Raw genomic sequence first — 27,978 nt, forward strand, 5'->3', positions numbered from 1 at the left:
CTAAACAAATTATACTGTACACAATTACAGTGTTATACCATAAACCACATTTGCAGTACAGTGATACTATAAAACTTAATCACGGTAAGTCTTTCTAACTGTAAACCACATTTACAGTAAAGCTGTTGTTATACTGTAATATATGTTTACAGTAAAGTGGTTGAACTGTAAAACATCACAACAGTAAAGATACTGTAGATCAGTAATTCCAGTAACTTACTGGCAATAGTGAGGCCCCCCCGTGTGGTTCTGGGATCTTTGCTCACCGTTCTCATGATCATTTTGACCCCACGGTCAAAAGACCATCAGTGGTCTTGTATGTCTTCCATTTTCTGATGATTGCTCCCACAGTTGATTTTTTTCACACCAAGCTGCTTGCCTATTGTAGATTCACTCTTCCCAGTCTGGTGTAGGTCTACAATACTTTTCCTGGTGTCCTTCGAAAGCTCTTTGGTCTTGGTCATGGCGGAGTTTGGAGTCGTCCCCGACCTGCAGTTCCAACCTTCCCGACCTGCAGTTCCAACCTTCCCGACCTGTAGTTCCAACGTTCCCGACCTGCAGTTCCAACGTTCCCGACCTGCAGTATGTTAGTTTCTATGTGCAATATTAGTTCTTGTCAATCCTTGTCACTACTGTATGTGTTGACATTGCAATCACCATTTGTCAAATAAAACAAAAGAAATACACAAAGGGGTTACCGCGTATCAGCTTGACTGTGTCATTGGCTATGTGTGAGTACGTGTGCTGTGTAATACCAAAACGTTCACAGACTCGGTTTATAGTACGTACAAGACAAACTTTATTTGGTTTCATGTACAGTCTGGGGTAGTAACAACAGATGTGATCTTTCCGTGACCAACAGTGTACAATTATGTTCGGGAGATCACATTGACAAAATGGAGACATTCACTCAAACACAACCACCGTTCTGACTCCAGGGCTCTCCTGATCGGTGCTAGTACCAACGTGCACCCACACAGGTCCGTTAAGGTGAACCATGCCTGTTGCCGTTATGAAGACAGATGCATCTCCTCTGCATATCGTCAGCCCCCCACGGACCTGATCGGGGCTTCCCGCCCTGCGCGTCTTCACATTAGCTGGAGGTTGAAACCATTGTTTGCTCACAGGGTTAAGAGAAAACCAAAACTTGTCATATTGTAAATCCGGGGCGATGGGGCGTATGTAAAAGTCCACTATCATGGAGCCATCTACCTCATTGTTCACCCCAGTCTGTGGTTCGAGTTTCGTGTACCCAGGCCTTTCCATCACCTCTAGTTCTTCGGCCACCAATCTACCATTCGGTTCTATGAAGTTAGAGGCGATAATGCATATGCCGTGGTCGCGCCGATCGGGGTCCGCGCCGGCAGTGTAGACGACACAGGAGCGTTCGTCCTTGTTAAGGTGCACTCGCAGTTCATCACGTTTAGCTGGGCCTTTTGCAAGCGAGTCCAGGTTGTCGTTCACCACAACGTCGCCTTTTGCCGTAATGTGGTACGTGTCTCCCAAACGCACACTCCCACTGCATGTGGACACTACAATGTCGGTCGGCAATGAGGTGAGGTCACACCCGAGTGAACATGGGTAGGCTTCCGATTTACAGAGGTCGAGGTGGATTCCAAGCTCCACGCGTCCCTTGACGTTAATGTCATCTATAGGAGTATTGCAACCCGTACCTCTCGGGCATACTTTAACGAGGAACACATCACCATCGTATGTCTTGACAGGTACCGCGACCTTCGTGCCCATGGTTTCAGAACAATAGCAGCACTCACACAAGTCAGCAGCTGGCTTTATATTCTTCATCGGCAACACGGCTGTGGGTCGGCGAGAACCGTGTTGTGGGTCGGCGAGGACCGTGCTGTGGGTCGGCAAGGACCAGATTTGCTGTGTGTGTGTGTGTGTGTGTGTGTGTGTGTGTGTGTGTGTAACATTGGCATTTGTTTACTCAGATCCAAGGCAGGCCAAATGTCTGTGATACAACCTACACGCAAAGGACACACATTCACAATATACGGGTACACACGTCTGTTTTATTTCCAAGTGTTTCAGACTTTGCAGCGTTTGCAGACCCAGTATCCATCATCCCTGCATTTGGCACAGGTGAATTTCTGACATGTTCTCTTGCACCTGCATGACACAATGGAAGATCTGTGCTGAGAGTCGAGGAAGGTGTGAATGTGTGTCTTTTATATGTACAGGTCAGTCGATGTGTGGCATATAGATACGGCAGGCATTTCTGAAAGTTTTAACACAGAGGTTTGGCCTGCCTTGGATCTGAGCAACTCCGAGTGAGCAAATGTAAATGTGCCAGGCCTCAAGGATAATGGGTGGTTTGCACAACAAAAAACCGGAGGAGAAACAAGCTGACGACCTGTGAAAATCTCAGCATGGGTGATTAACACTTCGGGACTTGCACCAGAAAATAAAAAAGCCAGTAATTCTAGGGGGTGTTGGGTTTAGGGAAGTTACGCAAATTTGCGCAGGTTAGTAAACCTAGTGTTGAAGCAGACCGTGTAATTGATTGTGATTTTTTTCTCGAATATACACACAGGAGACCGCTTCGTCCAGTTCACACCAGTTCACACCAGTTCAAGCACAGGATTCCGCTTCAGTTCCGTTCAACACACAGGTAAGAGTGTTACCTTTCCCACGTTGTCAATCCGTAATGCAGCCAACACGTCTCTCCAGTTGTAATAGAATGTAGGTTTGAAGCAGCACGCCGTGCCTTTAAAGCACACTGTGTAATTGTGATATTCTCCAATGTCGACTTGTGGTATTCCAAGGTCAGGTGACAACTTTATGTTGAAATAGTACACGGGTCCAGCTGGCGGTGGCTCTAGGTACAGTGATTCTGAGCTCAGCATGCGTGACACAGAGCTCGACTGGTTGAACAGCAAACACAATATGCAAGCCGTAGGGCTTGCTCCATATGTGTTCGCGGTGTCGTTGTCACACCTCGCGACGTCGGCGTACGCTTGAGGTGATATCAACGCTCTCAGCGGCCGGCGTTTGCCGTCGGCTGCGCTGACCAGCATGCCTTTGCAGTTATGTGCGTTTGAACAAAATGGCAAACGTTGATCGTTTAACATTTGCAGTAACAGGTCTCTATTGTACGTGTGTCGAACGAGGGCTCTACCCGGTATAGCTCTCTCTGCGAGAGACGCCATCAGGGGCTTGGGGTTCTTAGCCAGCAGTTCCATTATGGTCAGCACCGGAGTGCAGCTTGTGCACAGAGCCGATCCCTGAGTGGAATCACACGCACACGGCTCGGACGCGGCGTGCGTGTCATGAAACAATACTTTGATGTCAGATGGAGAAATGTGTCTGCTTTGCGACACTTTGCGCAGTACACGATGTCTGATCTCCTGTCTATAACGGTCCACTTTGCTCACGTCGCAAACGCGCCGTGTGTCATCCGCCGGGCAGTCCGCCGCAGATCTCGTCTTTGGCCACAACGTGCACATTTCACGACGCTTGCCGCGTGTAGTCTCTCGTGAACATTTGACACAAGGCTCGCCCGCGCTACGCCCGGCCGAGCATCCGGCACAGAGCCAAAGACAGCACACTTTTTCCACAGCATCCTGAAAGGTCGAGCATATCCCGCACACAAAGCGCGACATGACCTCACACGACGTGAAGTGCGGCTGACTTAAGTACCATGTAGGATTGCCTCCTAAACACATGCTGCAAACTCTCACGTTGCAGGGACACCGAAGCTTGACGCCTGCTCTGTGTCTGTCTTTGCTGCTTTTCACCAAGGTCACCCGACACACTAGGCACTTCGAGTCATTGCTGTTGTGTTTTTTGTGTCCGGGTTTACCCAGTCGGCCGCTCCGCGTGTCTTTGTAGCTCGTCGTAGATACGCGCCTGTACAGGTTCGTAGCTTTGCACACAGACCTGACCAGAGCGTCTTTGCGTTTCGTCTCGCAATCTCTCAGCAGCTCTTCTGGAACCCGAGTCGCGGACAACGAAGCGTTTTCGATGGCGAACCGAGGGCTTTGCTGTGCTCTATTCAAAGCACTGTCGCTGGAGCCCATGCCTGTGATAGATGACATGGTCTACGTCCCCGGGGCGGAAGGCTTCCGTCTGACTGAAATGATGTCGGCGGCCCCGTGTTCAGATCACAGGTTCAACTTTGCTCACAGCGTACACGTACTGCTGCAGCGGACCTCCGGTTCGGCAAAGGTACGCTGTCCTTGTGATCAGCGTACAGACGGCAAAGCCGGTGATATAGTGCGACGAGTCGATCACGTGAGACACGACCGGGTCTCCGCGAGAGCAGCAGCATATCGAGCGCGATCCGGAGGCAGGCCGCTATGGGCCTTCGAGATGAGCCAAGTCGTCACAGCGTACAGATGGATATTGAACCATCGCAGCACGGACTACACCAAGTGTTGCGACGCTGTGGTTGTGTATCAGATACAGAGATCCAAGTGGCTGCCTCCGGGGCTTTACGTGTACAGAAGAAGGCCTACGCACTTTGGCTGCACAGTGGACAGACCCGTAGCTGTGATTGAACAATTCAACCTTAACCGAACAGCCGTCGACCCCGAGCTGCCGAACGCCATAACGATTGACATGTTCCCGGGCTGCGATAACTACAGCGCCATGTACATTGTGACGCGCAAACAGAGTAGGCTCACGCCCGAGTACGGCAATAGGATATTCGGAGAGGCCGCAGCGTTGGGTATCGTGGAGTCGGTGCATCCACCCGGATACATGTCAGCCTCCGAGCGTTACGAAGTGGCCATCAGGACAGAGAGGATGTATGTGTTAGACCTACGGTGGAAGGCGTTCGACACCAGAACGAGATGCGTCCACGCCATACCCAGGATCAAAGGCATGAAAGCCATCTTATGGTCTAACCACAACGGCGATGTACAGAACACAGAATGCAAAGTGTTGAGTTGGCTCTTTGGCCACTCCAACGAATTGCCCTCGGACGTGCAGATGGTAGACTACACTGCCGAAACTCTCGGAGTCCGGTATATACTAGTGGACATGGACACATTCACCGGCGTTTTACCGCAGCCTCCTCGCGCCGGCATGTCGTTTTTCACACACACACATTTCACCGGCGATTTAGCCACAGCTACGGCCGCAATCGGCCACGTTACGGGCCCTAGAAGCAGGATGGGCTCGCCTTGTCAAGGTAAACCGCTCGACGTCTGGTACACGTTACCCTCAATGGGTTCGTGCCATCCAACGCCTTACACTTGTGGCGATAGATACGCAGACGTGAACATAACAGATGAGATGAAGGCAGACTTGATCGAATGGACACTCAAAACAGACGCCGCTGACTGTCAAGGCCTTGCCGTTCAGCACACACTGTATTACCACTGGGAGACCGCTCAGTACAAGATGATGTTGTGTCACACTGTACCAGACGCAGACACTTCGCTTAACATGTTCAGGCTTTGATCGTCGTATTGTGCGATACTCTAAGCTGTCTCCTTCGTTTGGAAATTTGTGTGTGTGTGTGTGTATGTGTGTGTGTGTGTGTGAATAAATTGCCACTGCTGGGGCTACCATCAGACAAAGACTGAGGTAGTACACCATCAGGCAAAGACTGGGGTAGCACTATACACTATTTATAAAGCACACTATCATCTAGTCCATACTGTTTCACGCTTTGTATTTCAGGACAGTGTCATGGCTCAACAGGATTATGGTGTTACAGAGTGGAAGCGCATTGCCAAAGCGCTGCATTCTGGAGCCTTGCACAACGACGTGACTTTCGAAACGACCCAAGACGCTCTCAACCATCTGTACTATTACCAGGAGTCATACATCGCCGCGGTCAGCGGCCATGACCATGGACAGTATCGTGATTTCTGCTACATTCATAAAGACAAACCGTGTCGCACTCATCAATGTCAACTTAAATTGAGTGTGTTTTTTCCCGGGGTAGCCACTGACAATCGATGCGCATTGTGCAATGGCGTGACAATGGCCCCGACCGCCGACGGAACCGTCGCCTACGGGATCGAGAACAGAAGACCGTGGTGTGAGATGTCGGATTTGGAACAGTTGTCTCTGAAACACTTGGAACACTTAGCTGTGTACCACACGCCATATTTTGTGATGTTGTTTCTGGGGTCAGTGAAGAACAAACGACACGTGTTACACAGCGATCAGGCGAGCAGGCAGGAACTGGTGCTTGTCATCTACAGCAAGTACGGGCACGGAGAGACGCCATTGACCTTTCACGATAGACAGAATAAGGATATCACTTTCCTAAAGCTGTGGTGGAGATACACGAACCGACAAAGCTCTAAGGTACTGAATCTCAAGATCCCTTATTATCTTGAAATTCCCAACACCACAACCCACGGCACGTGGAACCCTGTACACGACAAATTTGCAGATAGAACACCGGAGCCCCTCTACTCGTTTGTCAAGAGTGCGTGCATATGCCGCGACGTGTGGTGCGAGGACGACGCGTACAACGCTCCGCTATGTTCGTCTCCGACATTACAAAGCGTCGCACGTGCAAACGACAACTCTGTCGTGTATTCGCTACAGACACCCGTGCCTAAGCTTCACATCAATACAGTCTTGGACGCCACTGTGACAACGTACAACACCAGAGATTGGGAGTCCTTAGGTATGTCGCTGCCGTGTTGCAAACCGCTCGCCCCCAGGCTGGACTCGCTGGTGTTGGAGGAGTCTGTGGACTGCACCGTGCTGTCGCTGCGTGCAATTGTATCACTACACGAGATCTGGATTCCTCTCGAGTCGTGGCTGTCGCCGGAACACTGTAACGACAATCCCATTCTACCCGTGACCAGGCACAGGGTTGCCGCGGGCGTGTTGGGCTGCTTCAGAGATATCTACGAGAAAAACACAGTGCCTCCCAGGCAACTGTATGCTACCCACCGAGACTTGATCAAGACGTTGCTAGTGAACACGCGCACGTGGGACGTCGTGTCTCTATTACCCTATGTCTGTATGAATAAGATGTACAGGGCAGTAAACAGTGCGGCGGACGAGACGAGCCTGAGGAAGGCCTGTTGTGGGATAATGGTGCAGATATTGCTACCCCTCACCGGTGATGTCGAGAGTGCAGTGGACAGTTGGTGGAGTAGTGACGCGTCGGACAGTGCCGATACTATCGAGTCGCAGTTCTTACTCTTGTGCAAAGAAGGCTTCCGTGATCTGAGCACTTGGGACGCGTTACAACCCGAATCGTTTGGCGTCCGATGCATGTCGATAGTGGACGGCGGCTATGTCTGGCTGGGCGACAGCGTGACGGACGACAGCGTTATGAGAGATCGGCTGTCGGAGATCGGCCTGACCGAACCTGTCCGCGTCACCGTCATCGAGATACCACCGAAGCAAACCGTGCCATCTGAAGGATCTCTCACCGCGCCGATCCACAGGCCTGGCACAAGAGTGCTAGAATGTTTCAGAGGACTGGCAAGTGCACTCACAGTGAATGCTATGTGTGTGTCTATGCCCAACGACATGATAATACGCCGACATGAATTCCGTCGTAGCCAAGCTAGTAATAATGCCTACCACGGACCCGGTAAGAGGCCCTTGGCTCCTGACAGCGGCAGCGATCCGCAGGACAACGGCAGCGCTCGACCTAAAATGTCTTATGTTGAAACGCACACCGATGAGCCCATCATCATAGAGCTAATGAACTTTCCCCATAACAACGACACCCACAACATCACATTTCCAAGTATAGGGGACAACGTTGTCCCGAGCGAGCCATGCCATTCCATCAGCTTTTCATTCGACAGCCGCTTGTTCGACACTGGGACCTCGCTGGCGGACGTCGATGATTTAAACGCTGGATATCCGCTGATGGCACACATCGAGGATCTCGATACTATAGACGCTTCCGCGCTGATGCTGCACAACGCCACAAATCATTCCTACGACATCGTTGCTCCAATGCTGAACATGGAGGTAGACGGCGAGGAGGTAGACGCCGAGGAGGTAGACAGCGAGGAGGTAGACGGCGAGGAGGTAGACCCCTACGATGTAACCTCTTTTGATGTCAACACCATGATCTCGAGCTTGTTTCCCAATGTAGCGGCCGACAAAATGCATGTTAGAAATGGCGAAGACTGTGACATATTGGCTTTGAGTAACACAGACAAACGCAAGAAGCAAACGGTGGCGCCACAGTGTGAGCAGATGGGTGGTTGCGATGACACGCCAGCGGGTCCGAGTCATGGAGACGACCAGCCAACCCAGGCCGTACATGTCCGACTCGAGAGCCCTGTGAGCGGTGACAGTGCACGGCGCGCCCAAAGAAATCCACTGCCGACAGACGACGCATCGGCGATCGAACTACCTGACAGTGTCCTGTACCCAAGCGAATACACATCGGACGAGCCAGAAGTACTGCGTGCTACAACCGAAGCCGATCTGAGGTTCTTAGATAAAGTGCCAAAATGGAGGTCTAACGGAGTGCAGTACAGTCACCTGAACGATGCACGCTACGGGACGACGCACTCGCCCTACTTCACAATGGCTTTCACGACAGCCTTCGAGATCCAGAAACACAAAGGCTATGCCACTAAGCTAATGCTAAGGAAAACCCCCGACACGCCTCAAACCAACCCCACCGTGGGCTTAGAGAAAGTCGTTTGCACGCACGGTTGCGATGCCAACGCTCAGCAGGCGTCCGATGTTTACAGAACAGCTGTCGAGGATATCAACTCGAACTACATTATGGGCATATACGTATGTTCTAGACTGACGAGAAAATTTACCCGTCCGAAGGAATTCACCTACACACGATCGGATATACCATCGGTGACAATAAACTGCAAGACGGGCGCTAGGGTATACTACGCAGTAGATCTATCGAAGCCACCCGAGCGGGGGTTTCGCTACGTGTGTCTACACGTCAACGAATTCCCGATCGGCATGAGAATAGATTCCATTCTCGACATCAAGAGCACAGAAGCCTTGTACTTGGGCCACGTACTGACTACACAGAACGTCGCCGGGCTTTTGATCCACAGGATTTTCTCCGAAGACGCAGAGTTATTGGAGACTGTACTGGACATGCACACGCGGTTGCAGATACACCCGTTTGTGGCAAGGACATTCGCCTTGCACCTCATGAAGATGCCCTTCACGGACACAGGCGTCACCGGGGCCTTTGTCGGGGAGCATGTGGGCGAATGGAATTTAGGGAGTCCAGACGGATTGGCAAATATGACCGACAGCCAAAAGTGTACGCTGGCGTACCACGTCACCACTTGTCTTATCAAAGCACAAATCCTCACAATGAGTATACTCGGGTTTCCCCTGTTGAGACTACACCCTGGTAGGATATGGAGAGACGGCGCGCGCTTCAAAGTGGATTTGCTGGCATGTCTGCTCGATCACATCACGTCCAAACTGATTTCGCAGGTCTGCGTGCGCAAGAACGCGAAAGAGGACTTTGACAGTCCCATTGCGCCAGTGCCGGGTGGTGTGCGTGCCATCACCGACACGCTCAGAACGTTAGACCTCGACCGATTTGTACCTCAGTGGGAAAACCTGCCCGACGATTACGAAAACGACGTTCCCGATGGCGACATAGAGGTTTTCTATAGTATGTATGAGCAGTTAACACAGCAAGACGTGCGGGACGTGCACATATTGTCTCTCCTGGGTGAATGCGAAACATATCAGCCTTTCACTGTACCGACGGCAAACTGCCGGTCTGCACCGTTTGCGCCGTTTCATGTGCAAATACACAATCAGTACGTCAAGTGGAACAAGGTCATAATAGTCGAACCGGTACAGGCAGCGGACGCTCTGCCACTGCCTACGTTGATCCCACAACGTTCATCGAAAAATAAACAACATTCTTCTTTGACCACACGGCGTCGTTCTTCGACCACAACGAGGATTCCTGCACGTGAGCCCAACGAAACCGCTCCTGCTCAAAGACAGCTTCCTGCGCCAAGACCATCCAAAAGCAGAGCCCCCCGCAGGTCAACAATTTCTACACCGACCCCAGCCGTGTCACAAGCACGAGCATCCCGCCAGAGAGCAGATGCCGTGTCGCTACCACGAACACCACCTTCCCTCGAAACAGAGCAACCTCCCCAACCCGCATCGCCCGTCCCTGACACTGAGCGCAATCATAGCTACGTGCACGCATTGAACTGCGGTGTTGACTATATGAACACACGTCACAGTGTTTATTACGACTGATTTGTCTCCCTGTTCACTTTGACCAGTACATGTATATATGAATGCCAATTTATGCGCGTGCATGCCTGTGTGTTTGCTTTAATGCTTTAATGAGTGCCTCACAGTGTTTATTACGACTGATTTGTCTCCCTGTTCACTTTGACCAGTACATGTATATATGAATGCCAATTTATGCGCGTGCACGCCTGTGTGTTTGCTTTAATGCTTTAATGAGTGCCACAACTAGTCCCTGCTGCACTGGGTTTCATTTGCTATATATATATATATATCCACAAGTGATTTTTATTCTTGTCAATGTGAAAATGAACATGTTCATCTCTGTACATAGGGCAAGGGTTCTTTATTATACACACACAGATTACATTTGCTGTATGTCTACGAGTGCTTGGTTTTATTTTTTATTGTACATTCAAGGACCGCTCAGGGCATTGTTGCCCTAATAATAGGTTGGAAATGATTATTGTCAATGTGGAAATAAACATGTTCATCGCTGTACAGAGGGTATGAGTTCTTTGTTATGAACAGAGAGTTTTTCCCGTGGGCTAATAAGATGAATTGTACTTCTTCCACCGAAAGCCATCTCTCCGGTGTCATAAGCAGAGTGTACAAAGCGTTTTCACCGTCGACTTTATTGTCATTAAGGTACACTGTAAATTCTCGGTTCTGCGCTCTTTGCGCAAAGATATGAGCCGCCGTTTTTCGTACCAATATATCTCGTGCCTCGAATGAACATTCTAGCCCCAGGTCCAATAACACCGAAGCGGTGTGAAATCCACAGTACCCGTCGCTTTTCACCGGTTTCACTGCAATGTCATTCAAGCGAAGATATTCCTTCAAGGTGTCACCCACGGGTATCGATCCCCGTGGTGTAGGTTGATCGCTGATGACACACCAACCGCGCTGGGTCAAATGCAACGCACCGTGGGGCCGGTTTACATAGTGCGGATTGAACACGTTGTATTCGCTTCCGTGCGCGATCACTTGGATGTTCAGCCCAAACATACCTCCGACTATAGCCGTTATAGGGACAAACTCACGCTCTCTGTCGCAGATTTCACGCAGTTGCACAATATCGTTGCACACCGAAAGCGTACTGTGTTGACTTGGGAGTCTTTTCACTATCAAATGTACCATAACTGCGAGCGTTTCTGGTGTCCTGGGCTCGCTAGTAGCATGGGACCGTTTAGTCGTGAGCACCCATAACGCTTGTATCAACCATGGATAAATGTTGTCGGCGTTCACGTCGTGGTGGTCCTTGGACCCCCGTACACTGTATGATGTCCGACCTATGTTTGTCATGCAGGGATTGTTTATCACGGGATCGTCATTTACTGTGTACTCCTCTTTGTTCGCAGGGGCCAGCTTCGCCAAGAACGCGTCCTCCTCGTCAAACCCCAGGTTCTCGACGCTGTCGACCACAAGTCCCTTGCATACACAGTGTTGTCTTGGTACGACGCCCTGGGACACACTAAGGTTAGCTACACCCATTGTCAACATGTCCACCTCGACGTCAACATCGTGTTGACGTGTAGTCTCCTCACCGGTGGTTGTATTTGAATTTGTCGTCTCGTCGATCGGCTTGTCCGGTGTCGACACGAGACCCTCGTCGACTGATTCTGCAACATCCGTGAAAGTAGTGTCACCGTCCTCCAGTGTGCCACGGAGCGATTCTTCTGTGTCACCGTGGTCCGTACTACTACTGTACACGAATAGCGAATCGCACCACAAATCAAAGTCTCGGACGGTGCCGTCCACCAGCGACGTCGCCACGGGTCTAATTGTGTCTGCGCTCAGTTTGCCCTTAATGCTGCTGTGAAGACCGTACGCTATGTTACCCAGGTACTCGAACTTAGGCCCCGTAGTAGCATCGGCCTCGCGTCGACTGGCTCGACCGTGATGTTCGGCGAACCAACGGTCTCTGCTTTCTATAGCCATCTTCACGGTTGCCGGTAGCAGGGCCGTGCGACGTACGTAAGGCAGCTGTGTCAGCATCTCGGGCACGTAAAGCTGCACCAGTCTGAGGCGGGTGTGTTCGGCGAGCATGTCCCGAAACACCAAGCGCGTGGCCTTTGACATTTCCCCGCTCCTGTACTCCACGACTGAGTCGGCCGCGTCGGAAATGTCAAACGTGCGACACAGGCACTTGTCGGCGTCGGACCCCGACTGTAACAACTTGCTCCGTAACGTCGGGTGAGCGTATATAGCCGATAGATACACCATGAGATACCAAGCCGCGAAATATAACAGTCCTCCCGAAGTAACGCAGACCAAGTCGCACGCAAGAGCCGAGGCGACGGCCTGGCTAGACCGAGACAGCGCCGTGACCCCGCACGCGGCAAAGCTCAGCGTTAAAGTCGAGCTCAAGAGGCGATCGCACGAGCTATCGCCTCGACCTGCAAAGCAGGGCACGAGTCCGCGGTGAAGCGCTTCGACGATCGCCCCTCTGTCGCTCTCCGTCATCACCCCCAACGACACGAGATTCCCCAGTGGACCTAAGAAGTAAACGTCGTAGTGTTTGCGATCCACGTGCCAACACGGGCCTGCTGTCATGGGCAGGAACCGTTGCAGCGTGCGTTCGGGTAGGCCTCTCCAGCCCCTGGCCAACAGTTCAAGTAAGTACGCCGGGCTCGGGGCGACCGGAATGGCCAGCGCTCTAAATAACTGGTAACAAGCCCTGGTGGAATTCACAAACACGGGCCACAACTCCGTCGTGTAGCATTTTCTCCCAGGCGGCTCGAACGTCAGTTGATCTATCGCGTTTTCCGCGACTCTGGGGAAACACAACAGAATGGCTAAAGTCACGTCCTCCGGGTCTTGCGCTCTGGCTTCCATGGCAATCGGAGCCACGTCCATCACATCCACTGCAGTGGATATGTCGGCGTATAACTCTTCCGTTACCTTATCTGTGCGACGCGACAGCTTCTCGCCAGTGGAGTATCTAGCGTTTGCGCGTATTTTACTCTCGAGCTCGTGGTCGGGTTCGTATGCTTGACTGGACGACGACGGCAGCGGCGGCAGCGGTGATTCGTCGGACATCTCGCGTGCTCTTGTAGATACGTGGTCATTTGCGAACATAACCACCAGGGCCTCTGCGTCCTGTTGCTCTCGAGGCTTGTACACATGGTATCCCACGGAATGCGCCACCGTAGCCAGGGCCCAGTTTTTTAAGTTTTCATCATCGGACCCGGGGCACTCTCCAAAGTTTATGCCGTACAGAATCCAACATAATTCTATCACGGCTTCGTTTCGCACAAGCCAATCGCCTTCCCCAGACGCTTCTACGGCGGCACACTCTATTAGAAACGCACAGGAGGCCAGAAGACGAGCTCTGCACAGTCGACACTTTACCTTCGCTATAGCAACCTCTGCTACGCGGACAGCATGCACAGCGGACCAAGGCGTGTAACCCGACAGTCTCATTGAGCGGAGCACGAGGCGTGTGATCGCCGTGTGCTCGTTGCCGCACGCGTCTCCACAATCACGCAGATGCGTGAACATCGGGCATCCTCTGGCGTCTTTGGCAACGCATTTGTAGTCGTAGAATTCTTGCGCCCAACCTAACTTGAGATCGTTGTTAGTGTCCAGTGTGTCCTTGCGTTCCTTCACCCAGCTCGATCGCAAGATCACATGCAGCACGGGAGCCAGCATGGCATCGCATGCGAACGCACCGAACAAATCCACGGCCCAGGATAAATTGTCAGTGTCCGCCAAGTAGTCGCGAATCAAGCCTAGCAATCCGTCGTCGTTCTTCTGCTCTATCACCATTCTGTTAAGCTCGGGCAGAGCGATGCATGCCAAATACGCGCCCCGTAGCCGTAGAATCGAACGCAAGCATTCCTCGGGCGATGACAACCAGGTGCCGTTGGGTGGTATGTCTTGTAGATGTATGTCCCCTTTCAATTCAACCACAGTGCTGTCCGCCACGTACCACACGGCCGTGGTGGATGACTTCACCACTGCCTCACCAGAAGCGTGCTCGCTGATCCCCGCATCTACGTAGGGTACCATGGCTCCGGCTGTGGCTTGGTCCAACGACACGCATATCGCCCCACCTTTCCATTCGTAAAACCCTTGTCGTATCGGTTCTTTGCATACTTCACAATCCACATCATCATCATCATCATCCTCCTTTGGCCCTTTAGGTATATCCAACACCAAGTAGTCACACTGACTGTCCATGATATCGTTGCCTTAAACAATCACATATACAACAGAGGGGTTATTAGTACATGTCGGTAACGTGATCTCCAGTACCGCTCGCACTTCCACTCACAGGGCGCGTTTCCACTGCGGCATTTCGGTCAGTGGAATTGAACGCAACCCTGAGTTTTCACCAATTTGCGTATCTGACACACAAGCAAATGTCTCTCGTGTAACAGCGTCTTGGCAGAGAGCGATCCCACACCAACTAACGTGTCTAGTACAGCGAGGTCGCTCCGAACGTCCAAGTACAGGTCAGACATGTGAGAATCCGAGGCGCATTGTTTCGCATCCAGGTCCAGTCTCTGTCGCATGTCTTCCAGCAGTACTTCGAGATCCTCTTTGTGAACACCCTGGTCCCGGGGAACGCGTGTCAATTTGAGGTTCAGAGCGTTCAGTTTCTCAGCGCAGTAATCAGCCACAGAGCGCGGCGCCAGGCGCTTCGACCTGTCGATTATGCGGCGTATGTACGCTCTGGCTTCACACCAGGGTTCTCCGTGTTCAACACCGGGTCTTCCCTCGGTGTAATTCAACAGTTCCATCACCGTGATGTCTTTGGACACCTTCGCGCACATTTCGCGCCAAACTTGTATGTATCGCACATACAGATCAGCGTATCTGTCTAATATCAACCTGAGCGCATCTGCGTCGTTGTAGCAGATGTTCAGGGCATCGTGTACCGCGGCGATGTCAGCCGTCGTAGACTCGCCGTAGGACTTTGGCGAGCAGGCAGCTCTCGTCGCGGATAAGCGTACCATTTCTCGAACTAGGTTATTGCGACCTAAGGCCGCCTGCACCATGTAGTACAGACGCTCATCGCTACAGTCTACTTTGAGCTCGGGGTATCTCTCCAAGACTTTCTTGAAACCCGCCATGAGTTCTGAAACGGTTTTCGTGTAGTTGTCTAACGTCCTCCTGTACTTTTCAGCCGATGATTTGCAGTGAGCATCGTAGGCCTTACACCGGTGGCACGCTACTTCGTCGTTTGACTTGCGCTCTCTGTGGTAGCTAGAGGTGTTATGTAAATCGGCTGGTGGCCACTTAGCAGGCTGCCACGCGATCTCAACGTCCCGATCCACACTTTTGTCCGGCTGATGATGATGCAGTTCGGATGGCGAGATGGTCATGGTTACGTCGCTGTCGCTGTCATCAAAATTGAGAAACGGTCCGCTTGCGTTTGGCTGCCCGTGTGATTCAGCTGAACTCATATCATCATCGTCATCATAATCATAATCACAATCATCACCAACATCAACATCATGAGCAGACCCTTGGTTGCTAAATGTCATAGACTCTTCGCATTCCGGCGATTGTCCGTCTGTTATTGACACTGCAGTTTCCTCAACCGCCAATTTGTATTTATGAAACACAGCATCAATTGCACTAGACAGCAAGGGTCGCAGCGACCCGGAGTAGTCGAAATCAGCATGTCGCTTCCAAAGAGAAGCGGAGACGCCAGGTTCGGTCATGATGGTAGCGATAACCTGCCGGAGGACAGGAAACACAACTCTGTGATCATTCACAACGGCAGACCCCACAAACGGCCGCCTCGTATGCATGATAAATACATAACGTATGTGTACACGTGCCTAAAGCGAGGCAAGCTACAGCTTGTCGACAAAGAGTTGTCACATTTGTTTGGACCAAATAACACCGTGTACCCTAAGCTAGATCCCATCTGGATGGCGAGGTTTCTAACTAGATGCAAAATATTTTACGATGACTATGTCAGCAAACACATACGCTCGTCTAGCTCCGTGCTCTCTAGCGACGGATTGCTGCTGTACGAAGCGAGAACGGCCCGCAGCACCCACACCGTGGCGGATGACCGCGGGCGCATTGTGCGACTTCACAACTTTGCAGATCCTTACGAAACCAGAGAATTATCGTGTGAAGAATGCGCTCGTTTTGAGGAGAGCACAGTCCTGTTTGACAATGCGGCGTTTGTGAAGCGTGCCGATCGAGCGGTTTTGTCTCTGGTCCTATGTGACGGCTCGCATCGGTCCCTTCACGAGCCGTCTGTCGGTATCTCGTGGGATGCGTATTTCACAGTGAAGGAAAAAGACATACGTGGATTGGAAATGGATTCTGAGTTCGTGTACACCGCAGACGGCGTGTGTCTGTATATGATGGTGGCCTCGTGGAACACGTCGGTGTGTTTGGTGTTTGACAGCTCTTGTCGAACCGATACAATTCGGACACTGTGCGCTTTGGCCCTAGGCGATCCGGAGCTCGGGAGCGCTTTCACGCTGCGGTGCAACATACCAGAAGGAGTACGAGATTTGGACCTGAGAAGCATACAACCGTTGCGGGCTGCCGACAACACCCTAGTTAAGCCAAACATAGGGCACGTCGATCAATGTCGGCGTGGGGATGCGTCGAGTGTACAGAGAGGCCTTATGTGTTTAGAGGAAATGGTCAGGGTGCCGGCGGGATTCTCGATCGTAGCCGAAAACGAGCTAGTTGTAGTGTTGAGACACATACTACGAGACGCTGTCATCGTCGTGCCCAAGGACACTTGTTTGGAAACGAACCGGACCGCAGACTGCCCTGATTCTGTCGTACCCGAGGGTTGTGTAACGGAATGGTTTTCGTGCAATTACTCTTCGTTTGTGATACGCAGAGGAGTCACGGGCGTGCCTCCGCTTGCTATATCCACTGCGCAGATGAGCGGTGACGCTCCCACGTGTACCAACGGCACATCGGCTAAAGTGGCAACGCTACGCGTGTTCCCAGCTACACCTTCCAATCGTGTAGCACCAACAACACGCCGTGGGTTTCGCGGTTATGCGTTTGACCACGCGGTGTGCCTGTTGCCAGGCTCTATGTCAATTGTAACCCAGAAACGATTGGAGATTCCCAGTTGCATTGCTATCATGTATTCAATTCTTGCGTTCAGAGGCCTGACTCTGAAAGACAACACAGAGTTGTCAAACACTCCGACTGGTCTTCTCTTTGCCTGGAATGTAGAGTTAGACGAAGCTAAAGTTATCACGGCGACTTATCTGTCGTTATCCGACTCGTTTGTCCTGCCTACCGACAGTACGTTTGAACTAAGGGTGGAATCGCACGGGAGCTTGATGAAACTACGCAAGATGCTATCCGCTAACCCCAGGCCTTTGGTTTCGACCGTGAGACTGCATGTGCCGGGTACCGAAAGACCAATGGCACCTGACATAGAGCAAGGTTTGCTCGACGCACAAGAAGCACTGTACTTTGAAGGCAAAGAAAACGGAGACGCTACTACTACTACTACTACTACTACTACTACTACTACAACGGCCGAACACGCTCAGGGGGCAACGGATCGCGATGAGGACAGAGCGTCGGATCGCGTTCTGCCTTTGACAACAACAAAGCTGAGATTTGGATCGCACATGATTCCGACGGGACACTGTGTGTTATTTGGCCATGGTGTTGATGACAGCAAGTGCTTTGCACGTGTGACCGTTGGTGTACGCACATTGGGTCTTTTGAACGTAAAGATATTGAGAGCGTGTGGGGTGTTTCACAAGAAGCACGGGAGCGGGAGAGCTGTGCTCCACATACCTCGGACAAAGGGGGTCGTTCCAAGACCCAAATGGCTGGGTGAAGACACGGTGTTAAGCGACGACCTGTGTGTGATCGAACTCAACGGGAGTCGCGCCGACGGCCTACCGGCTCCGTTGATGGAGCAAACGGGTTTCTTCTTTCAACTAAATTATTCCCCGTCATCCCCGTACGAGCGGACGCAACAGACCGCATCGGAATGCCCGGAGGTGACGATGTCCAGGATCGAACAAGCTATATGCAGCGACACCGCCAGAGGCTACGAGGAACAAAGACTCGTACGCCTATTCAAGTCTGCGCACGCGAAATACGAACAATGTCTATTTGACGTAGAGACGGAAGAATGCGACGATCCGTCGGCGTGTCGACGAGAGACGATGTCATGGATCGTGGCGGCTAAGAGACGAAAACCTCCGGGGGTGCGCGAGGAGAAAGCCGTCATAGGAGACGGTGAGTTTTTCCCTTTGATCCACGTCGCCGTGGACTCGGACCGCGACAGGATCGAGGAAGAGGAGCTGCTATCGTCTCCTCTAGCCGAATACAAACTCCACCTGTCCCGTAAGTCCCAACCGGGACGGCACGCGATGGCCCGAGCCGACAGATCCGTGGGCGAGTGCGGTTGCGCGTACGAGGCCTGTTTGGACGAGGCCGTGTTACTCGGACACTGCGTCAGGGTGACCGAAACGGCGGGCGCTAAAAGGAACTTCGACGTCAGTGCGTGTTTGACGTGTTTCTACAGATCGGTGCATCCCTGCGTGCCCGACATGAAAGTAGGGGACATCGTGCTCGATTACGAATTCGTGGTGCACGGTAGAGGCCGGCTTCATCCAGTGTATGCGCTTCTTAGTCATTTGGCTCAGAGTTGCAGGGTCAACTGCCTTCCCTCGTATAGACTGATAATCCTGAGTAGGCACAGGGGGGCGTCGGTATGGACCAGGGGCACGGACGAGACAAACTCTCGCATGTTGCGAGCCAACACGGTGGGCGCTTTCCTATGCGCCCAAGATCACAGATTGGCCACGCTACTCGCGAGATGTTGCAACCCGACGCCTTTGCTCTGCTCGGAATTCTACAACGGCTGCGGCCTATTGCCTCGCGGGGACGAAGAAGAGCTGCTTCGGGCAGCGTATTCCAGAACCCTAGGACCGGTGTTTGAATTTGAACAGGTCGACGCTTTCCCGGGGAAAGTCACCACTAGCTTGGGCGCGTGGCGTTTTCTGCGACTGACGACGAAATCCTCAGATGTCAAGCGGTTCCCGGGTATAACTGTTGTGGACGGCCACACCGTGGCGTTCGCCTCGGAGTCGCCGTTGTTCTACCTCAAAGGCGAGGGTCCTTTGGTGCAACACTTGGAATCGGTCGCGGTGATAGTGGACAGTAGCTCGCAGTACAGGACGGACGTACTGAGAAACGAGACACCCGACTGGCCAGATCCTACTGTCATACAAGACCCCATAAGACGTAGGCCTAAACACGCCGTCCTCGACGAGATGTTCATGCGGAACGGTTACAGGGACCCGTTGGAGGTATCTAGTGTGGAGCGAAGAGCGTGGTCTTCGCTCGTATGCGCGCAATGGACTTTTGTCAAGCGCCGCGACCGGGGCGGTGTGGAACGCGACTGGGAAAACGAGTATCCTGTATCTCAGAGCCTAGTCAGCGTAGGACCTAAGGACTCAGGTGTTGCTGCTATCAGATGGCTATGCGGAGCGCCACCTGAGCGTTTTTGCAACGGAGTGGCAGCGTTGCAATCCGAGGGCAGCGCGCTGGATCGCATCGAGTTACATTCCGAGATGGCTCGGCTCAAAGACCCGCTCGTGTGGCGAGGCTTCGACATCTTGTGTTCGCGCGTGATGGCCTGTCCTGCCGAAAAGCTGTGGTCCACGGGTCTCTGTACAGTATCGAACCACGCGCTGGATGCGTTCGACGAAAGATCCACGGTTCCCGCGGCGCACCTCGTAACGATAGTACACTCGAACGAATGGTACGCCCGTCCTTTGGGCACCGGCGACACGGCCGTCGAGTCTAGCCTTCTGTTTTCTGACGCGCAGGTTTGTTCAGCCGCGGAATTTGTTCACGCTTTGGCTCGTGTGATGCTTTCCGGGACCGTGCACGAAGAACTGGAGATTAGGTGCTTTCGCCAGGGAGTTTACGCGTACATTCAACGCTCTGTGGCTTGGTTCGCCAGAGCCGCGGGGCCGTTTAGGTCCCGTAATGTGACCGTGTTTACACCAGAAGCAGAGCGTGACACCAAGCCGTGGACGCATACCCTCCCCGCGGCGGTGGATGTTTTGAAGTCCAGCAGAAGCAGTTACATCGTATCTTGTACGTCTCAGTGCGCCGAGAGATCGGACGTGAAAGCGATGCTCGCTAACGGTGTGGCAACCGAGAGGGTGAACAGCTTCGGTAACCTAGTGTTGCACGCGGATCGCAAAAGCGTACAGCTCTCACGGCAACAGAGAGAAGCCGGACTGCATGTAGCTGTCGAGACTCTCTACTGTGACAACGCATCGCACGGCGCCGAAACCGGCGACGACTTGGACCGAGTGTACATTTACTGCGATCGTTCACTGAAGCGTTTTTGTGAATTCCACAATGTGCCTAAGGGGATACGGGGACCTGAACTGTGGGCCAGACCTATACCCTGGTCTAAGACCAACCCGTCGGCTTTTTGTTTCAAAGTATCTCAGTTGAAATACAGATGGGAGTCTGGGCTCGATGAGCCCACGCAGGTTCCCGTTCGCGACGCCGGCGCTGTCCATTCTCAGTACGAGACGCAAATACACAGGTGGCAACGGTGCGCCTCGGACGGCATGCTCGTCCCCAAAAAAGCTAGGTTTTGGTATTCGGTAGATCACAAAAGATCTTTCGCGAGAACGACTGAGCGCTCTTCGGTCAGCGAAGGCGAATCGTGTGAAAGCGAGGACTCCGACGGTCGCCCTCGGGCAGACCCGAGGCCCCAGGACTCGGATTCGGTGACGTTGGGCTGCGAGTGGTACGACGAGGCTGCAGCTGGTGTGCTGGTACTCAATTCTCACATTGCCATCGAGTTTACATACGCTACCCCTGCCACCGAGGGACACGTGTTCTTCGACCCCGTCCACAACAAGGATTACGCCGGAGTAGTGCAGTTGCAGGAGGACGGGAAGTTGATCAAGTTCTACAAGCCGTACAACTACAGATCTCTCACCTGCGACTTGTACACCGTTCTGATGTACGGATGCGGGCTAACGCCGGTGTTTGCGAAGGAGAGTGGGATCGCGCACTCGGATGCCGCGGCTGACAATGTGCTGAATCTAGCCCTGTGCGCCGTGGCGGTATCCCATCACATAACACCAATGGCCCGCACCCCGTGCAGAACCGTCGCAGTTGTTACGCCGGGAGGTCGCGAGCAAGCCCTAGCAATCGCCAGAGACATTAACCGTGTCGTCGTGGTGACAACGCCTCGTATTAAGCGAAGGGGAATAATTGTGGCGTACTCCTTCAAGCGGCTACCCGAAACGCTAGAGACTGAATTCAGAAACGTGGCTCTCCCTAGGGCTATAACGGCAAGGTTCAGCAACTGTCCGTGCCCCACGGATTTCCTATGCCGTGTCGGCGTGTCTCTGTACAGCAAACTGATGCAACATTGGCCGCATCTCGCCAAACGAGGTGACGTGAAACACCCTACGAGTTCGCGAGACCCGAGATGGATGGGCCTGAGTTTGTGTCTCGCCGAGTGGGAGAGGAAACTGTCGATAGCGGACAAGTTGGCTCCGGGGGCGATAGAGTGTGCGCTTCGAACGCTCCGTCGACCACGCTAGAGCTTTACGACATGGCCTGTCGAGGCAGAATAACGGGAACGATCGACCCCAGGCTGATAGATTTCACCTCGTCCTACAGCGAACCCAAGTCCTCCGCGCGTACTCCGGAGCAACCGACGGATAAACAAGTCGGTGAGTACACGCTGTGGCTTACGATCCAAGCGCTAGAGAGATCTCACTTCATGCTGTCGAATCAAGCTCAACCGATCACGTTGTCGGCGGCCGTGGACGTCTACAGAGCTTTACTGCGGGACTTTGTGACTTGCTCTATAGAGGAGACCGTGGCAACGCTGGACCTGTTACAGGGCTTTTTCATAATAATGCTACGGTATCCGTTCATGCCAGAACTGTCGGTGGACACCAAAGAGTGCCCCGAGTGCTATTTTGAAACCGAGATCACGATGGACTCGTGGGAGCAAGTCAGGAGGCAGATTTCCTGTTGTCACTTCACGCTCAGACACGAACACATACCTTACGCGCGGGACGAGGCGCGACAAGCGAACGTGAATTTTCACATCGACGGAAACGGCGAAATGTGCCGCCTGGGACCTCGTAGAACCATGTTCATAAATCAGGGAGCCGACGAGACGAATGAGGGCGAGCGCGTCGCGAACCCGGGCAAGTTCGTCGAGCAGATAGCGATGCTTAAGAGACGAGACGAAACGATTAAACAGAAGACGATGGGCAAAGAAATATTCCATCAGCTTTGCTTGCACACTCGAACTCTCCGGGAACTCGAGACGCCTCGGTATCTGAGCGCCTATCCCATCGCGTCGCTGTACAGGTTTTACGGCTCGCTGAACAGAAGCAGACAGAGAGCGCAGCTGCTCTCGGACCACTACGCACTGACACCCGTGGACAGGACCGCGGTGTCCGTGAAAACGGAGGACCTCCGCATGAATCTAAAGTCCATCTCGACGACCGGCAACAACGACAAGCTACTGTCGTACGTGTGCATGGCGATGATAGGACCCCTGCGTAGATACAACCCCAGGTACGGATGCGTGGCCGACAGAGTCGTGCTATTCAAACACCTGACGGCGTCCGGCTTTCCCGTGGAAAGCGCCTCGATGCTGGTGAAGAACGTGCTATCGGTGAAGCGCTCGCTCATGGTCGAGTCGACCCTGGACGCGGCCCTGGAGTTGCAATTGCGAAAAACGCTAAATCCTACAAACTATAACAGAAAGGTGTCGGCTCTGATCTGGTTATTCTCGCACATCGCGGCGTATTGCACGCTTCGTCAGCTGGACCATGGACACGTGCGCATGGGGGACTCGCCCGACGAGATGGACGCCGACGGAATCTACGTGTTCGACCAAGACCACGTCGGGATTAGAGTGTCCGGCGGAACGCCGGCCGCAGCAGCAGGCGATCGACGCTCAGTGCCCTGGGCCTCGGCCTACATGCCCTTCTCACGCATTCTGGAACTGCTTGCGTTGCGGGATTGCGCTAAAGAAAGACTTTGTTGACAAGATATCGATGTCAGAACCCGAACATTGTTACGATACACTCGTTCAATGCGGCTACATGCCTCTGACCGTTTTGGTGAACATGAGATGGAAACGAGACGTGTTGGAGAAACACAACGCGGCGCTGGCGGAAGACCACGCCGTTCACATCGAAGACCTTAGGCGCGAGTACGAAGAATCGAGACAGTCGAGACGGAGGCGCAAACCTTCGACCGAGCGAATGAAAAACACCGTGAAGTGGAAAAGGCCGGTGTCGGCTGCCAAAACGCCTAGAAGACGGCAAAAGAAGAGGACGGGCCGATGCGGCCCGTGAGCCCCACGGATTTTGCCGTTGTGCATACCACCCCAATATGTATACATACTGTGTGCATGTCTAAGGGTGGAATTGTTGTTTGTTGTACTGTATAACATGTATATGAACATGTATATGAATCTAATGGTGATGACAATAAAGACAACAAAGAAAGTAAAAGACACCAGTCTGTGTTCATGACACGATGCTTTATTTTTTTTTGTCTTTTTTTTTTGCTCACTCGCTCACACATCGGGTAAACATCATAACGTAACATGACATTACATAACATACGGCGTGAACTCTAACACGGCGTGTGTAGGTCGAGCATCCGACGCGTAACTGTCACTTTCTGTCCAACTCGCTCGCCCTCGTCCTCGTAGTATCCTCCGTAACACGGGCCTTTTCGTTTTCTCGACGAGAGCCTTTTGGTTTGCCGCTCGGTAGCACGGTCGAAAACGGATCCTTTCTCCGCGGTCTCCTCCGTGTGCTGTGAGCGTGGGTCGTCGCATTGTCCGCCATCTGCGAGGTCTCTGTCGTCCATCTCTTGCTGTAATACTGCGTTTGAAATGTACGTATCCAAGATCGCGCTGACCGCGGTAGGTAGCCTCTTTCGCTTGTCCGGGTTCGTCAGATGCACTCTCTTGGCGAACGCCGCGTCGTTGGCGTGACGATGCACGTGCGTGGATAAAGTGGACCACTGATTGTGCTTAGTTGTAGTTTTGTCAAAGAACATGATCACCAGATTTCTGTTGTCGAACATAGTACCCAATACACGATGCTTTAAATACGGGAAAAGGCAGAGGGAGACCATGGCCACCATCGTGTAGAACCCGGTGCGACTTGCGTGCTTGTCATTGTATTTGCCGGCCAGTTTTCTCATGAACCGGTTGATTTTACCTTCTTTGCAATCGAAGAGAGTCGACACGGCCACGGCGTTGCCGAACGCCGCGTCGCGAATTACGCTCAGATGTTCCCTCGAGCACCTCAGCGGAAAGGCAGACCTAAATGCTACCTCTTTGGCAAGGGACAGGGTAATGGCCATCCAGGGCGAGCACAACACTCCGATAGAGGTGCTGGTTGACCCTCTATCGTAATGTACATGGCGGTACTCGTCGGAAAACTCCCGGGTCAATAGCGTGGCGAAAAGCGCCACCGTCACCGGCAACGAAGCCGTCAAAATCATCTGGTTCAGGTCCGTGTTACGAGGCGGCGCTGTGTTCTGTCCGGACGTGTACTCCAGGCCTCCGTATCCCAATTCCAGGCTGAGGTCCCTGGACGGCATGTGGTACGAGGCTCTGAATTCCACTTGCGGTTTGCGGAACACCAGCAGTTGTTCGACGGGGCACTCTGGCGGAGGCAACCTCTTACGTTTCGTCCAGTCCACCATGTCGCGCACCAAGGTACACCCCGGGCCGGAGCACACGTGTCTACTACAGTGATCGTGACACACGTGTCCTAGGGCCTCGCTGCTGCTGAACGTGCATGCGTTTTCGACGCAATAGCTCACCCACTGGGGATCGTCTATTAACCCCATAGGTAGGAGATTCGCACCCGGATCCCTCGATCCCATCGCCGTCTTCTGTGTGTCTGCCCTTCTTTTCTTGTCCTTTTTTTCCTCCTGTCTTGTGTGTCACGATTCCTCTGTGACCGTTGCATGCACGTTCGCCGCGATTGCGATGACGCGCAGTTGGTTCTGATCGCACTTTGTCCGTGTGTTTTTGTGCTTTCGTTACAGGCGAGTAGGGGCCAGAGCGCCGATCTGATCTTGGTAGACGAGGTGGGATTCGTCAGCTCCAAAGTGCTACTAGCCGTTCTCCCCAATATAGCGTTCAGGGGACGTAAACAAGTGCACATCACCAGTCACGTCAACAACACCCCTTGGTTGAATAAAGTAGCAGACATCCGAGGGGACGACGGGGAACCCGCCTATCACGTTGTATCGCAGAGCTTCAAATGTAAACACCACGCCAGGGACCCGGACTCCACCTGCGTTTGCATGGGAATCTACTGTCCACAGCACATTTCCGTAGACAGCCATCTGAAGCAACTGATGAACATAATTGTGCCTAGGGGCTTCGAGAGCGAGGTGACGGGTAGCAGCAGCACGTCCTCTTCGGACACCAAGAGCGACACGACTACTCCGTTCGAGGCTTGTATCATAAACAAGTTCCTATCCAGCAACTGCGTGGAGTTGGAACGCATGGTCCAGAGTAGCGTGGCCAGGGCCTACATATGCATGGACCCCACGTTCGGCGGAGGCTCCAAGTCCTGCGCCGGAGTGTGCTGCGCCGTGGAGCTAAGCGGCGGACAATTGGCGGTGAGTGCGGTCGTCTGCTGACAAGCCCGACACGAGCAGTTCGTCGAACACGTAGTCGTAATCCACCTTAGCCCATTGTTGTTGTCGTCGTCGCGAGTCTCCCTGTGTGTCGCCCTGAGGCAAGTCGTCCGCGTGGAGGTCTAGCAGTGTACAAATGTAAGCGGTCACCCTGGCTTCCGATTGTAACGTCAGCGAGGTTTCGGTATCCGCAGTAGAGCACGACACCATGTCCATCACCTGAGCCCACGTTCCGCACGTACACTCTAAACCTGCCAATCTCATCATCCACCCCGTGATGGCGGTGGAAATGATTACGTGCAGATCGCGTCGCCCCCGCTCTCCCTGACTTTGTAACACAGCCATGTATCTCAGAGCACCGCCGCGGATGCCTTCTACGGACGCGAAAGACGCCAATGTCATATTGTCGTAACTGAGAAAATTACATTGGGCTATGCAAACGTGCACGAACCGCTTAGGCACTCTGTTGCCCAACGCCAGGGTTATAACGTCCGACAGCGTACAAGGCACGGTGGGCCTGACGAGCTCCGCGGCGTGACGGTGCTGCGCCTTGTACGTAGACGCCAATTTGTCAATCACTAGGATCCTGGCAGGGGAGTACGAGACCAGTTGAGCATACATGGTCTTAAGTTGTCCCAAGTCCATGTTAGAGTAGAACGTCATGTTGCGGCGGTAGGCGGTGAACACGATCATGAATTCGTAGTGCGATATCACATAGTCCCACGGAGCAGCGAGCAACTGGCGGATGTCTCTTCTGCACATCTCACACGTATCGCAAAACATTGTGTGTCCGCAATCTACTCAGACCGACAATGATGTGTGTGTGTCGATGTCCTTTTCTTTTTCTTTTTCTTTTCCCTTACAGGTGGTGGGCTTAGAGGAGTTGGAAATAGCGGACCTGGATCAAGTGACTCGCGTGTACTCGGCTCTGCTGTGCGCTCACGTCAGGCTATTGAAGGTGCTCATGCCCAGAGTCATGTGGAAGGAAGTTCCTGTGGTTATAGTATTCGAACAAAACACGTACGTCAACGCACTCGTGGACGTGAAGAACCTGATGGAACAATCGCTGTTGGGTTCGGGGTCTTTGATCAAATTCTACAGCAAATGGTCTCACGTCAACAACAAATACATGCTCGGGAAACACGTCAGCGCCAAGACCAAACTCGACATGGTGCTCAGCGCGGTCTCCGGCATATGCAAGGGTGCGCTTTGTTACTGCGACACCGTGATGTCTCTAGGCTGGGCCGTGCTTTCCGAGGCCACGAAGAAGACCAACGCTGTAGAAATGACTATGGGCTACACCAAGGGTGCCGGTTCCAGCAACCGAATGGGTTCGACTATGAACGTGGGCATGTACAAGCGATCTCGCAGGGGTGGCAATCTCCCCACAGCTATCACCTCGAGCGTGCTGGAGTCGCACGATGTGATATCGTTACCGGATCACAGGTTGACGGACAAAATGCACGCGGAGCAGGGCAAGTTGCTACTGGGTAAACTGAGAGAGGAAATGTCCATGGTCACCATAACAAAATCACAGAAGGGCTTGGATGTCGTGAGCACGGGCGGCAAAAGGTCCGTGGACGGTCAGTACACCAGAGACGACATGATTTCAGCTTTCCTTTTGTTGTGTCACACCAGAGAAGAGTTACAACAAGGGGGCGAAATGGTCCGTGTGCAGGGCGAAGTGTATTACAGGTGAACGATAGACTGTGTGAACCTTTTGTTGTTGTAGAGTATAGGAATCACACTGCCTAATTCATATGTCACATCGAAATAAAACGCTCGTTGAGCACATCGGTCGGTCTTGTTGTGTGGTTTGTTTGTTTTTTGTTTGTTTTTTTTTTTGCTTGTGTGTCTGACTGTAGGTCGGGGATCCGAACTACCCCAACCCCGAACTACCTAGGTCGGGGTTGGGGAGGGGAGGGGGAGTATTTTATTAAGACTCATATATTCCGAACGGCAAAGACAGTAATAGGAGCCACAAGTATCACACGTTAACAATAACCTCGGTGAATCGACAGCGAACGATATGACAACGTTACGCCTTTCGTGTTTTTGCCGTGTTGCGATGTTACTGTGCGCCTTGTCCCTAGCTACGGCTCTCATTACAAGAGGTATGTAGTCACTTGCAATGTTTAAGTGCAATGGCCTGTA

At 52.7% G+C, this 27,978-nt stretch overlaps 1 protein-coding gene across 1 annotated transcript; it reads left to right on the forward strand.

Annotated features, from left to right (window-relative positions):
- Nucleotides 1-49: 49 nt before the first annotated feature.
- On the forward strand, nt 50-27,978 carry LOC146566707 (uncharacterized). The gene is made up of 4 exons (XM_085285801.1): nt 50-582; nt 2,552-2,629; nt 25,225-25,806; nt 26,690-27,978. Exons 1-4 carry the CDS (start codon nt 463-465, stop codon nt 27,521-27,523), a joined length of 1,614 nt encoding a protein of 537 aa, XP_085141927.1. The 5' UTR covers nt 50-462; the 3' UTR covers nt 27,524-27,978.

This window comes from Mchenga conophoros, linkage group LG9, assembly GCF_057382185.1.
Source record: "Mchenga conophoros isolate Kocher_MC1m ecotype Shallow Benthic linkage group LG9, M_conophoros_male_GT1.1, whole genome shotgun sequence".
NCBI classification, from domain to species: Eukaryota; Metazoa; Chordata; class Actinopteri; order Cichliformes; family Cichlidae; genus Mchenga; species Mchenga conophoros.